The 14,677-nt window shown below is 37.7% G+C and overlaps 1 protein-coding gene across 9 annotated transcripts in view; it reads right to left on the bottom strand.

The window, feature by feature from the left end:
• Positions 1 to 14,677, bottom strand: part of HDAC9 (histone deacetylase 9) — a 988,950-nt gene that overhangs the window by 186,019 nt on the left and 788,254 nt on the right. For 7 of the 9 annotated variants that reach the window (XM_059885810.1, XM_059885813.1, XM_059885811.1 and 4 more), the window contains 4 exons: positions 11,152 to 11,207; positions 10,820 to 10,907; positions 4,910 to 5,029; positions 4,501 to 4,598 (listed from right to left, as the gene is read on the bottom strand). In XM_059885810.1, the coding sequence (XP_059741793.1) occupies positions 4,501 to 4,598; positions 4,910 to 5,029; positions 10,820 to 10,907; positions 11,152 to 11,207 (362 nt within the window). Of the gene's footprint in view, positions 1 to 4,500; positions 4,599 to 4,909; positions 5,030 to 8,940; positions 9,233 to 10,819; positions 10,908 to 11,151; positions 11,208 to 14,677 lie in introns of those variants that run through there. The other 2 variants (XR_009494194.1, XM_059885815.1) reach the window with 2 other exon arrangements.

Genomic DNA, 14,677 nt, shown 5'->3' with positions numbered 1-14,677 from the left:
AGCAGGCATTCAGAAAATATTTGTTGAACAAAGAGAAGACATTTGAAATTGTTACAAGCAAATGAGTGCTCAGAGTTCTTATAAAGCATACTCCTTGAGGGACCAAGAGATAGTCAGATTTCATGCAGGTCCCTCAGGGGCTTCCAAAGCTTCTACCGTAGTGTATCATTCTACCCTCTTTTCTGAATTATTTATCTATTAATTGATTTACTCAGCCAGAATTATTGAATAGCTCTTCTTTGCCATGCTGAGTACTAGGGATTTGTGATTCAGGTCATGGGGAGAAGTCTTATATTACAGTATAAGTTCACTATGCTTTATCACACCTTAGTCTTTTACCTTATGAACAACAGAAAAGAACAGCAGTGTGGTGGGATAGAAACAGTATAGATTTTAGAGCCACATCACAGCCCTTCCATACGGTAGTTCTGTGGCTTATACAAACCACTTAAGAAATAGCCATTATGTCCATAACATCTATAATCGAGAACCTGCCATGTAAGATCTTAATATAAATACCCATAATTATTTAATAAAAAATACTTAAAAGATACTTGATATTACTGAAGATTTTAAAAACTTGTGAGAAATCTGAAGCATCAGTTCAGTTCCTCAGTTCAGTTGCTCAGTTGTGCCCGACTCTTTGGGACCCCATGGATTGCAGCACACCAGGCATCCCTGTCCATCACCAACTCCCAGAGTTTACTCAAATTCATGTCCACTGAGTCGGTGATGCTATCAAACCATCTCATCCTCTGTCATCCCCTGCTCCTCCCACATTCTACAATTATTCAGAAATTAATGATATTAATAACTGCATAGAAGAAATACTAGCTATCTGAACCAGATATGAAATGTTATATATTCTATTACATTTTTAAAACTATCTAGAAAACTTAAAGCAAAAAGAAAATGTTCAATTTGTCTGCAATTTTCTTTTTGCCACAGAAAAAAACAACACACAACAGAGACCAACCCAAGGGCAATATGTATGGAAATTCTGGCTGGTAAAATAAGCAGCTATCTTATATCCTATTATAAATGGAGTTTCAGAGAGACAGGGCTTTTCTTCCAAAGATACTTATCACAGTCCAGAAACAATTAAAACTTTAGAAAAAAGAAAAGACTCCATTTATTTCCTCCCCACTTCTGTAATTGGACATCCACACACAGATGTCAGAAAGCTCTTCACTTTCAATACTTAGAAAATGGATTATATTAAGAAGGATATGCTTATAATACTACACTAAAATTTATCTGGAGGCCACACTAGTGCCCCAAATTAGAAAGGAATATATATATGTATATGTGTGTGTGTGTGTGTGTGTATAGACAGATAGATGAGAGAGAGAGAGATGGGCATTCTTTGCCTGCAAAAGCCTGTATGAAGTATGACCTGTATACCTGCCATGCAATCTCACCCTCACGCTCTTGAGCCCGCAGAGCAAGATCGTTTCACGACTTCACGCTTTCACAGCCTATTCTCTCTGGCTAGTATGAATCTTCTTAGTCCAATTCTTTTACCCCTTGAAAACTACCACTTATTTTGAAAACACAAGTAGAATAATACTTGATGAAAGCGTCCCAGAACCTTTCAGAAGTAATTCATCATTTTATCCTCTCTATGTCTAAGGACATCTATTCTCTAGAACAGTAAGTACCACTTTTATTATGTTCCCTAAGAGCATATCAACTCTAACTTCCAAGTGCTCATCACTGTCCCTGGCATATACTATGCGTTCAATGAATATTTTTTGAATTAAGGACTTAAATTTCTTGAGTCCTCCAAGGACAGTTTACAAGTATTTCTAGTTATACAAATTGAGCAGCAAGCAGAAATTGTATCGTTCAAAATTAATAGACTTATTATGGATTAAATCTGGTTCTTAAATAACTATAAACATCAAAGTCACAATTTTACATTTCTGTAGCAGAGCTAAATAATGTAGCCTCTCTTCTAATTCAGCCTGGATATGGTGACCACACTGGGAAGTTCAGAGAAGTTTGCTAAAATAAAGTGCTCTTTGCTCTTTCCAGGCAACAGAAGGTACTGTCTTCAGGACATTCAAATGCTTTCAGAAGCACTTGATTCAATCACCATTCCAATCAAAAATGTACACTTAATATCAAACCAGTCATTCCTAAAGGAAATCAACCCTGTTTATCCATTGGAAGGACTGATGCTGAAGCTGACGCTCCAATACTTTGGCCACCTGATGCAAAGAGTCAACTCACTGGAAAAGATCCTGAGGCTGAGCAAGACTGAGTTAAGAGGAAAATGGGGTGACAGAGAATGAGATGGTTGGATGGCATCATTGATTCAATGGACATGAGTTTTAGCAAACTCTGGGACATAGTGAAGGACAGGGAAGCCTTGCTTGCTGCAGTCCATGGGGTCATAAAGAGTTGGAGATGACTTAGCAACTGAGCAACAATGCTTAATATCTATTTTCACATTATTTAATGAAATTGTGTTCAAAGGGGCTTTAAAAAAAATAACTCATCTACTGTTAACTTTGTCATAGGAGAATACGTACAAAATAGCAATTATCCTTTCATGCTGTGAATACTTGATCTATTCTTATGTAAAGGTACAGTACCACAAATAGTACTATAATAAAAAACTAATAGCTCTGTGTTACAGACCAATGAATATAATCACATACTAAAGTTGAGAACTTAATGTATGTATCATGTAAGTTACAAAGTCAACTTGATAAACAGACAAATTCATACGTAATGTAATATAAAAGTCTATTATCCCATTAAAATATCTTTAAAATATTAACAGTGTTTAAGTTGCAAATACAGGCAAAAATAATTTATAATACTGAAACCCCTATAGGTTTTTAATGTACATTTTTAGTTTTACTACTAATTAACATTGGAAGGACTGATGCTAAAGCTAAAACTTTGGCCACCTCATGCGAAGAGTTGACTCATTGGAAAAGACCTTGATGCTGGGAGGGATTGGGGGCAGGAAGAGAAGGGGACGACAGAGGATGAGATGGCTGGATGGCATCACTGACTCGATGGACAAGAGTTTGGGTGAACTCCGGGAGGTGGTGATGGACAGGGAGGCCTGGCATTCTGCAATTCATGGGGTCGCAAAGAGTCGGACATGACTGAGCGACTGAACTGAACACAAGGTATCATCACAGACAATCCAAGTCAAATAAACAAACTTATCTCACCTATTTTTCTATAAAGAGTACAGATATATGAGTGTATATTTTTTCAGAGTGCAAATCTGAAGTAGAATTTTCCTCAAATATCAACACAAATATATTTATTTTAATGAATATTCTTAAAAATAGCAATTTCCTATCATTTTTCCCGAGGCTATTCTCAAATTAAAAGTGACTCTCAAATGAAAAATTGAAGTATGCATGATACACAGGCCAACTTCTGTGTATTGTTGTACTTCTGCAACAATAATCAGAAACCCATTAAAACTTCACTGATTAAAAACTTTTCCTATGTATTTAGGATACATTATCAACAGGATTTTTCCCTTCGGAATTTATATATAAATGTTAAATTAGGAAAAAAAGAATGGGTCAAAAATTTCTTATCATGCACTTGTTTGCTATTGCTTACAAATAAACAAAACACCTCAAATCCTACAGTACCAACCCATTAAAATCTAAAATCTTGCAAGTGAGGGATATATTAACATAATCTGATATTTTTCCTTAAAAGAGACCTTATTGAAGACTGAAAAAAAATTTAATACCAGAGAATAAATGACTTAGAAACTATATCCAAAACAAAAACTTTTAATTTGTTGTATTTCTTGTTTGAACTACTTTTTAAAGTTCTTCAGAAAAAAAAAGTATAATGCAAAATGTATATATTAATAAACCCTTTAATTAAGGCCTACATTTTCTAAAGAAACTGAAAACAACCAATTAATCTACTGCCATTTTAATGTCAGAGGGAAAACACACATATTATGAAGGAAATGGAATACTCGAGGATGGAATAAGACTGCCTAAGCCAACGTTCCTTGGAACTAAGAAAGCCAAGAGTTGCCACGTGCAAAAATACGTGCAAAAAATTCTATAGCCCAATGAAGTTTGGGAAATGCCTGTTCAAAAAAGTGAAATAGGCAGTGAAGGGCCTCCCAGAGCAGTCAATATGCTAATGTCCATTTTAAATCACATCATATATTATCATAGGCAGAGTTTTCCAGAATTCCTCAATAAAATTTTTTCCCTTTTTTTTTTTGGCATAAAAGAGGAACATGCCTGGCCAGTGGTGAACATACCTGTATAACTACACCTAGGTCTTGATGTAACTTTTTTGGATACTCATATTCCTTGTCTTTGTAGCAATATTCAGGTCCCCCAAACCAAACATTTTTTTGGACCTCTGATACAATGGCTCCCTTAACCACTCTGCCGTGGTCAGAAATTTACATTTCTCTCTTGAATTTCATGTTGTTTCAATGGACATTTGTTTTCTAATTTTTTCACTTTCAGAGAAACAAGTACCAACCTGAATGCTTCAAGGTACTCAATATCTCCCATGGGGGGATCAAGGCCACCTGTCCAGGCAATATTTATATTGTATCCTTCTCCAAGGCCTGTTCCAACCTAGGAAGAGAAAAACCACACCACAGTGGGTAGAGGAGAGCACAGGGAAGAAGCAAAAAGACAGGAAAACAAACACATGTGTGCTCTTGAAATAAACATCAAACAACATGTCAAATCAGTCCAACCTTGCTTGACAACCAGTGCTCTGGGTTATGCACTTGTTCTGCACTGGTTCTTGGTCCCGTGGGACAATTCAGTAATCTCGTGTAATTTAAAACACCAGCAAAGGACAAGAAAATTAGGGGTAATCATGCAATGCAATTACCTGAAAGATACAAATAAAAGTGGGGCTCTAAAGAAATAAACCGAACCTCATTTGGGGCTCCACTGCCAGGGAAAAAGTTCCCTTCATCATAGCGATGGAGTGAAATATACAGGATGTTGGGGTCAGCATAAAAGGCTTGCTGTGTACCATTTCCATGGTGAACATCCTACAGGGAAAAGAAAACAGATGACAAATACAGTCACGTCTAACTCTGCGTGGAAACAACTTTCCTGATGTCTAGTTCCCTGTCTTTCTACCCCACCCTCCTTCTCATTTTCTGTCTTCTGTATCCCTCTTTCTTTCCCGTGTTCAGCCTGCTTCCACACCACCCCCCTTTACTTCCTGAACTTTCAGGCAAATTACCCTTTAATGCACTCATTTTTTAAACTGGCTTCTAAAAATCAGGAAACCACAGAGAACATGCCCTGGAGACTCCAGATGAGCAGTCATTGAGAAAGCCCAGTCCTTTGGTACAATTAGATATTTATACACCGGCCCTTTGTACTCTTTGCTTCAGTGATGGAATCTTGCATCCTGTTTTATGGAGGAATTTTATGACTTATTAACTGCCAACAGTTCATAACCCCTCAGGCTTAATTAACTAGCCTCATTGGCCTCTGAAGAAAGACTAATGTTTAAACTACAAACCAGTATTCTGCAGAAGGATCTATGGCTTACAGAGCATTTTCACAATTCTTGACAGAACACTAAACATACGTGTATGCATTGATTTGCCAAGTCCCACCATTAAGGTCAAAGGCTTTGCAACCAGCTGAGTAAATTGGCTTTCTTGAAGCGCTCAGTTCAGTTAGCAGTCCCTCAGCAGTTAGAATGACTTCAAAAGAGATGCCAGATGCAAAAAGAACTTCATACTTTATTTTGGTAAAATTGTGACGGCAAGAGTCGAAGACACAGAAGCATGAGCTCATTAGCTATTAAATCATTTGGGCCAAAGCAGAACGACGGCATGGGCCTTTATGCGATCTTGTCCAATCTGCCTAATTTTAATATTATATATTTAATATATTATGGCTCTCTTCCAAGCCTCCTTCCTCCTCTTTTTTCTTTCCCTACACCATTCCTTCTTCCCACACACAAAAAAGTCAGTTTCATCAAAATGAATGAAAAAAATTCTTATGGCATTCATATTCAATAATGATACAAAACTTAACAGCTCTTTTTTCTAATTGCTTTATGATACAAACATGCTGGAACTGATACAAGATATGGGAAAAATAAAACTAATAGCATTTTTAAAATGTCCTTACTAAAAGACCTCAAGCATTAAGAGTCTCAGTTAATGTGGTTCCTAAATAGCTTCTGAACAAAATAAAATAAAGGACTCTTAAAAGCAAATAACCTACATATTTGTATTTAATATAGTATTACTGCTACATGTGTAACATATATAGTTTCAGGTTCTGTTATAAAAAATTTTTGGTTACTTGTTAACTACCTACTTACACTGTACTTTATTTTGTATCAGTATGAATCCCACTATTTTCAACAATGATTCCTAAAAATTTTGAGTCAGGTACCATATTAAACATCTCACATAGCTTATTTAACATTTATATGAAGTATATGGTATTATCCCTAATTTAAAAGGTAAGCAGACTGAGACTTGGAGAGTTTCAGTAATTTTTCAAGACAAGGTCTTGAATCCACTTCTTACTCCTAAAGCCAAACTCATAACCATTATGCTGTTAACTTACAATTACGTTCATTATCTCTTCGATTCTCTTGGTAAAACTCTGAAGTGAGACTGGTGGTCATTACTGCCCCTTATTGAGGTTTATATAAGTTGTCTCCACGTCAACCCCAGCCCAGAACTCCCTCACTAACACCATCAAAACCTACATTTGCTGATTTATGAAAGCCTGAAGTGATCCTGCCATCCACAGTGCAGACATGCACTAACATACCTTCCTTCTTCCATACAGTTGCTGCTGCTAAGTCACTTCAGTCGTGTCCGACTCTGTGCGACCCTATAGATGGCTGCCCACCAGGCTCTGCCATCCCTGGGATTCTCCAGGCAAGAACACTGGAGTGGGTTGCCATTTCCTTCTCCAGTGCATGAAAGTGAAAAGTGAAAGTGAAGTCGCTCAGTCGTGTCCGACTCTTAGCAGCCCCATGGACTTCAGCCTACCAGGCTCCTCCGTCCATGGGATTTTCCAGGCAAGAGTACCGGAGTGGGGTGCCATTGCCTTCTCCGTTCCATACAGTACACATATCCAATTAAGGAATCACAGAATATTGGGGAAGATAGGCATCCTTCCAGAAACTTGTCTTGGCTAAAGGCATACACATATCAGGGGAAAAAACAGCATACTGAAAAATATTAAATCTTGGATTTCAGGATGTTCAAAGGACAGGAAGGAGGGGATAGTAAAACTTTTCCTTTATGAGAACAGAAATGAAATAATTTAACCCCCAAGAGTCTCGAATTTGCTAATGGATATCTAGAGGATGGACAAACAAAATACTTTGAAAAATAACATTGATAGAAAACTTTGTTTCTGTTACAAGATAGAATTCTCAGTCAGTGTTTTAAGAAAAATTGTGCTCTGGGCCTAGACATATCAACAGTTTGAAAACCAGTAAAATATTGTCTTGATGCTGTAAAGGTTTATTTAAGACAGTCAAATAAAAGATAGTTTGTCTTAGATATAAAATCATTTGTTTTGTAAAACAGGTTGGATACTTATCACTGCATAAATTTCAAAATAAGAACTACAGTCTTCCCCACAGCACAATAAGGCTTCAACAGATACTATTCATTAAAATTTACAAATTTATTCTAAAAATGCATGGATAATTATTTACTCCATATTTATATTCAAAAGCATTTAGAGATATAGGTAAATTCAAATGTGCCTTTTGTTTTGGGCAACAACTTATATTCTTGAAAGTATTTTTTCAGCTTTCTCTGAAAATACACATACAAAGTGCCTACTGGTCAGGTATGATCTAAGGACTTTTTCTCCATAGCAACAACATAAGACAATCATTGGTGATGATGAGGACTTGCTATAGTAAGAAAATGAACCAAATAACTCACAGCTTCAAAACAGATCTTGCATCTAAGATTTGCTGCTGCTGCTGCTAAGTCGATTCAGTAGTGTCCGACTCTGTGTGACCCCATAGATGGCAGCCCACCAGGCTTTCCTGTCCCTGGTACTTACAATTATTTAGTACTGGCAATTCTTGGGTCAAGTTTGGTGCTTGACTGAACACTGAATTCCCAAAAATCTAAGGACATTTGAAGCATCCTTTTTAAAAATGAAAATAGCCTAAAACGTATTATTTTCAACTGAAAGTCACGTTACATAAAAGCTACCTGAGTCATGCAGGCACATCCTAGGACAGGTTCATGCTCTGAACACAACGGCCAATCTCCTGCAAGCTGAAAAGCGAGTGCGCCTGCTCCCTCTCCTCACCAATCTGAAGGTCTTTGGAATCTTCCCCAGAAGGAAAACTAGAAGAATAAGCTCTCCAGATAAACCAGAAATCATCCCTGCCTACAATATTCAATGCCTCTGAATTTGGCTTCAGGCTCAAATAGAGGGTGAATTAGAGCTCTGGCTCTCTAATTAGTAGGCATCCAAAAATGATGAATCTAGCTGCTGGAACAACGGAATGGCTCTGGCTTCTGTTGGCCCAAGAACTGGTGGAGCTGCGGTTCCTACCAGTTAGCTAAAGTCAGTGAGTTTGGATATGCAGGAATGAAGATCTTTTGTCACTGAAGCACCTTTCCTTTTCCTCTGCTCACTTGCAGAACAGACCTGTCAGCCAGGGAGAACGGATGTCTCAGCGCCACGTGGCACTTTAAAACTTCCTTCTCAGCAGCTGGAAGAAACAGGGGAATTTCCTCAAAGTGTTCCTGCAGCTGCAGAATCTGGAAGACTTGAAAGCAAGAATATGCGGGCTGGTGGTGATCTCAGAGGCAACCCTTTGGAAAGAACCTCGTATGTTTAGAGAACATGAAACAAAACCTTCTCTTCTACTGCAGCCTGCTGGGAAATCAGCGTCCTTTATGTGGGATAATGGAGCAAATTCATAATCAAAGGCCAGTAAGCTTACAGGACACTCCTGGTGGCTACCAAGCAACTTATTTTATAAATCATAGCAAATTATATCCCGCAAATCTTTTTATTCTTATATGAATGTACAAAAACAAAGCTTTACACACAAATCCTCTGAGGCACAAGATATCCATCCATCACCATCCAGGCATTTTAGCTTTCATGTCTATTGTACAGTCCATTGCTCTAGAGTCTGGATGTCACACGTGTGCTTTCAAAGAGGCTCTTAACAGTTATTATCTTCCTAGTAGTGGAGAGTCCTCAGAAAATAACACGAAGAAATTCTGAAAGACAGGGTGACAGTTTACCAATCTCTTTCCTGCATAATTTTGACAAATTTAGAATGTGTAGAAAGATTTTCCTCACAATCCTTGGTCTTCATCTGCTGCCCTTTCTTCAAGTTTTTAGCTTATTTTTCTAGCAGAACTTAAGTGTTTTAGAAGCATATTAAAATTATTTTAAAGATTTACTATCTTATAAATCATGCAAGCCAATAATTGTTCATTCTTTAAAATGTCATTTTGTATATACATGGGAAAATAGGAACTGATGTCCTCGTTTTTGTAAAATTTTAAGACCTCACTGCTGTAGTATATCTAGGCCTTCAACACGTTTCTTTAATGTTGAACTATGACCTACACTGAAACTTCAGCATGTTTGGAAAACACATGGAAAGCTGGGTTTCAATACTCTCAGCACCAAAGAACTTGTAGGAAGGCTGCAATACAGTATGGGGGGAAACATCCACTCCTCTTGAACGCTAGAAATGGTTATCAGCCTTTTATTCCTTTTTTCTTTACTTTAACTTGACCAAGTGTTTCTTCACAGGGCTTTGTTTGCTCTCTCCCCACCCTCTGGCAGGCCTGCCTAACTGAATCAGAAGACCAGGCGGTAAGGCCACGGCTTCCCAATAAGATTTAATTATGAGTGCAGATATGAACAAGATTTAGACTATTAAGCCTTGCACTTCAAAAAAACTTCTAACATATTTTGCCTTTAAATCTTTTATCACCTGCAAAAATTAATTAAGTGCAGATGCAGCAGGTTCGCTTTGGATGCCAGGGTTCATTTCCTGTCTATGCTTTGTCAGACAACCTATTACACCTCCTCGTGAACTGGAGGCAAACAGAAAACGGGGCTCATAAATCACCAGTCAGTTTTCTTTCGCCCTTTCCTGGGCTGGTCCTTTTGTATGCGGCAGATATCCAGCTCATTATTTGTGAATCTACTATAGACAACATGCCAAGTGTCATCTGCATTTAAACAAACCATTTGTTAAACAAATTATAACTCTATTGTGTAAGAACGCATCATGTTAAAAGGCAAGACTAATCGAATGCCTCTGACTCTTAATCACGCAGGGTTCCTGCCGGCAGTCATCCCAAACTGGCATACATGATCTGAGATCTTTTCAGAAAAAAAAAGACACGCTGACTTGTTTTAATAATACCACTGTTGCACAACAAGCAACATGATTGCTAACCAGGGGAAGTGGCCAATTGGTTACCAAAGCAACAACATTCTTTCCAGCACATCTGACTATTTAAAGTCTATATTCTGCAGGGAAAAGTAAATTCAGGTTCTGTTGGGTTATTTTAACTGTGGAAGTATCAATTCATTTAAGGATCATAAAAGTTGCCCCGATCTGCGCCTTCTTCTCATTAAATTGCAGTTAACACCATGAAAGTGAAACGTGAATGTTTATGGTTTCAGAACTGCAATCCTGAATTTAATGAGTTTCCACATTCAAAGGAAACACACCCTTCAGTTGTTTGCAAGTGCTAAAAACAAGGCAACCTAACAGAGAAATACAAATTCAGTCCCTTTTATCTAGAGTCACTGAAAATGCAGCTCTGGCCAGGAATACATACCAGATCTACAATCAATATCTTGCTTATATTTAGTTGGTCTCTCAAGTATTTGGCGGTAATTGCAACTGAATTAAAAAAGCAGAACCCCCTGCGGAATAGAGAAGAACAGAGAAATAAGAAAGCAAATCAGCCAGGAAAACCATTATAAATAATGTTCAGAGCATTTTTTAAAATGCTATATGATCTCTGAAGCCATAAATCTGCTTCTGGGAGTACCTCGCAAGATTTCTCAGTCCATCTGCTAACAATTAGAGGCTTCAGAGACATGCATGGGGCAGGTGACCGCCAGGAACCGTGGCGCTGGGAGATGGCCAGCAGTCCTTGGTACTTACATGGCTGTGGATTCCTCAGCATGATGGCCTGGGGGCCTCACCACAGCAAATCCATTCTGTAGGAACAAGACAGATTTTCAGTGATCAGATAGGAGAGGACTGCTTAGATCTCCATGTACCAAGAGCATCAGGCACATACAAAAAGAGTGGAATCTATAAGAGGCTTCAGAAAAGGTTTTCGTGCCCCGAATACATTTCGTAGAATGAACAGAAACAATATATAGATCATGTTTTCTCAGATCATGTCTCAGATAGAAGGCTCCCACAGAGCCAGGGGAAGAACAGGGGTTTGGGAGTTGTACCAAGCAGACAAATGGCATATCAGCTATTATCCTGGTGTGATTCATTTTCAAGGACCAGTTCTTATTTCATGACACCAGCATCCTAGAGAGGGAGAACAAGTTCATTCTTGGTGCAGGTTTGGGTCAAAGTTTGGAAAGATTAGGGAAGATCCAAAGCGAAAATACTTTAGCTGGACGCCCTCAATGGTTATTTCCACTCCAATGTCAGCAAAATGATAAATTTACACTCACACACTCACATACACACAAAAGAAACCCCAGAAAGGTGAAAAAGAACAATGGAAAGCCCATATTTCTTCCAGTCTATAAATTTAGCTTGGATGACTGCCAAGACTTGCAACTTTATTGGATTCCCTAAGTCAATTTCTAGCCCACATTCTGGAATTTTATAAAGAATTCCAGGGCTGAGTAACAATCAGATCTATCCATGATCAAGCAATGCCTTAACCTCTAGATTAGCTGGAATGCATCACGGAAAGCTGAAGTAACTCCAGCATGAAGGCAGGCAACTATAAATCCTTGCAAAGCCAGCATGCTCAGAAAAGTTGGGTTACTTGACGCGAAAAAAAAGAAATCATTTATCAGATGGTTCACACCACCTTTCACTTAACTATGACACGAGTAATATGCTCACAACAGAGTTTTTCTTTAATATACAATCCTAAAATTTTCAAATAATTTTAATATACCCCAGGGATATTTGTTTCCAAATCTTACTACAAGCATAAACATATTCCCAAGAAAAATAATCTATTCCCACGAGCTTTAAATATACACAAATTTTTCTAGAACATAATGGTAACTGACATACAATGAGTTAATTTTCTACGTATTTTGATGGCCCTATTGTTGTTGTGTTAGTTGCTCAGTTGTGTCTGACTCTTTGTGACCCCATGGACTACAGCCTGCCAGGCTTCTCTGTCCATGGAATTCTCCAGGCAAGAATACTGGAGTGGGTTACTATTCCCTTTTCCAGGGCATCTTCCCGACTCAGGGATTGAACCTGGGTCTCCTGAATTACAGGCAGATTCTTTACCGCCTGAACCACCAGGGAGGCCCTACATAATGATAATCCCAGAAACAAATTAGATGTCAGTGACACAATACCAATTACAAACCTAGGAATAATGATAAACATATTCTATATTTTTATTTTTAAGCAACTCACTATTTCTGTGGCTAAAAAGATTAGCAAAAAAGAAACCATTAGTGAACAACACAAGACAATAGGGAGTGATTTTCAAGATTGTAGAGTGAAACTCTAGAGTGCTACATGACTTCGGAGAATGAAGAATTAGATTATGTGCAATATACTTTATTGGGAAAACGTAGTTAGGGTGAAAATAACAACAAATATAATACAAAGTAATATAACTATCATGTAATAAAATTTTATTTTGGGGGGCTCCAAAATCACTGCAGATGGTGATTGCAGCCATGAAATTAAAAGACGCTTACTCCTTGGAAGGAAAGTTATGACCAACCTAGATAGCATATTCAAAAGCAGAGACATTACTTTGCCAACAAAGGTCCGTCTAGTCAAGGCTATGGTTTTTCCTGTGGTCATGTACGGATGTGAGAGTTGGACTGTGAAGAAAGCTGAGTGCTGAAGAATTGATGCTTTTGAACTGTGTTGTTGGAGAAGACTCTTGAGAGTCCCTTGGACTGCAAGGAGACCCAACCAGTCCATTGTGAAGGAGATCAGCCCTGGGATTTCTTTGGAAGGAATGATGCTAAAGCTGAAACTCCAGTACTTTGGCCACCTCATGCGAAGAGTTGACTCATTGGAAAAGACTCTGATGCTGGGAGGGATTGGGGGCAGGAGGAGAAGGGGACGGCAGAGGATGAGATGGCTGGATGGCATCATTGACTTGATGGACGTGAGTCTGAGTGAACTCCGGGAGTTGGTGATGGACAGGGAGGCCTGGCGTGCTGCGATTCATGGGGTCGCAAAGAGTCGGACACGACTGAGGGACTGAACTGAACTGAACAAAATTTTATAATTAGGTTAATACTAATGGTCTTTTATAATTAAATTAGAATGTTATGTTTTATGTGTGAAGGGTATGACTAGACAGTAGAAAGAAGACATGCCACAATTAATAACTATAAGAAAAAATATTCACCTTAATTAGTAATCAAATAAAAGCAGGTGAAAATCCCAATAAGAAGCCATTTTTCCACTTAGGAAATTAAAACTTTTAAAACTACTCCACGGGGTGGTACCTATATTTTCATAAATGCTGTTTGCAGGAAGATAACTTATTATAGTCTTTCTGGAAGACAATCTGCCTCTATACATTTAGAGCCTTTATAAAACATTTACCCTTTGAATTAGTAATCTATTACTACTTTAAGGATTTTTGCCCTAACGGTGTTATTGTGTAGACAAATGTTTGTGTAAAAGATCATGTTTTATTTACAATAAGTAAAATGAAAATTATCTAAGTTAATTGATATTAGGCAAATGTTTAAATGAAATATGGTCCATCCATACAACAGAATATTAAGACAGTCATTACAATTTTGTTGTTACAAATATTCAGCAGAACAGAAAAGACAGCAATTTTAGAAGTATTAGTGTTAAAAATAATATATACAGTATGATCTATCTGTGTGATGATATTATGTGGGTTATATTTACTTAAACATTTCAAGTATTTTCCAAATGATTTTACAACAAACATCAATCATTCCAGAGTAAAAAAACATAAAACAAAGAGAAGGTTGAAAGGTAAATTTTAAAGTGTCTAACGAGTAGAGTCGTGTTCACAAGGTGAAAAAGGACTTAACTGATATTCTGAGCAGGGGGAAAGCATAAATGAAAAATAGTTCAGAAAAAAGGATTTTCAAAAACATTATGTACAGATAATCAACCTGAATAGAGGTCACAGTAAGGAACAAAATGGAAGTGAAATTGTACAGGTAACTAGCTAGATTACAGAAGACAAATAAAATTTATTAATAGAATTTATTTCCATCTTCCTCTTTTCCCTTACAGCCAAATTTGAACAAAAGGTCTGCCTTTCACTATATAGTTTTCTTCAGTAACCTCTACTACTTTACTGAACTGCTTGGTTTTAGACTGAAAATTATCTTCTTGCCAATAACAAATATTTCCTTACTCCTCATGATGTACCCACAACTCTCTAATTCCATTCTCAGGAATGGAGAAGTCCCCTACATTTTCCCAGTCTTTTCTGAGGGCCCTGCCCCTGCATTTT

The sequence above is a fragment of the Bos taurus genome, chromosome 4 (assembly GCF_002263795.3).
Source record: "Bos taurus isolate L1 Dominette 01449 registration number 42190680 breed Hereford chromosome 4, ARS-UCD2.0, whole genome shotgun sequence".
Taxonomy (NCBI): domain Eukaryota; kingdom Metazoa; phylum Chordata; class Mammalia; order Artiodactyla; family Bovidae; genus Bos; species Bos taurus.
Note: the sequence above shows the minus strand (reverse complement) of the source record. Positions and strands in the feature narration are given on the sequence as shown.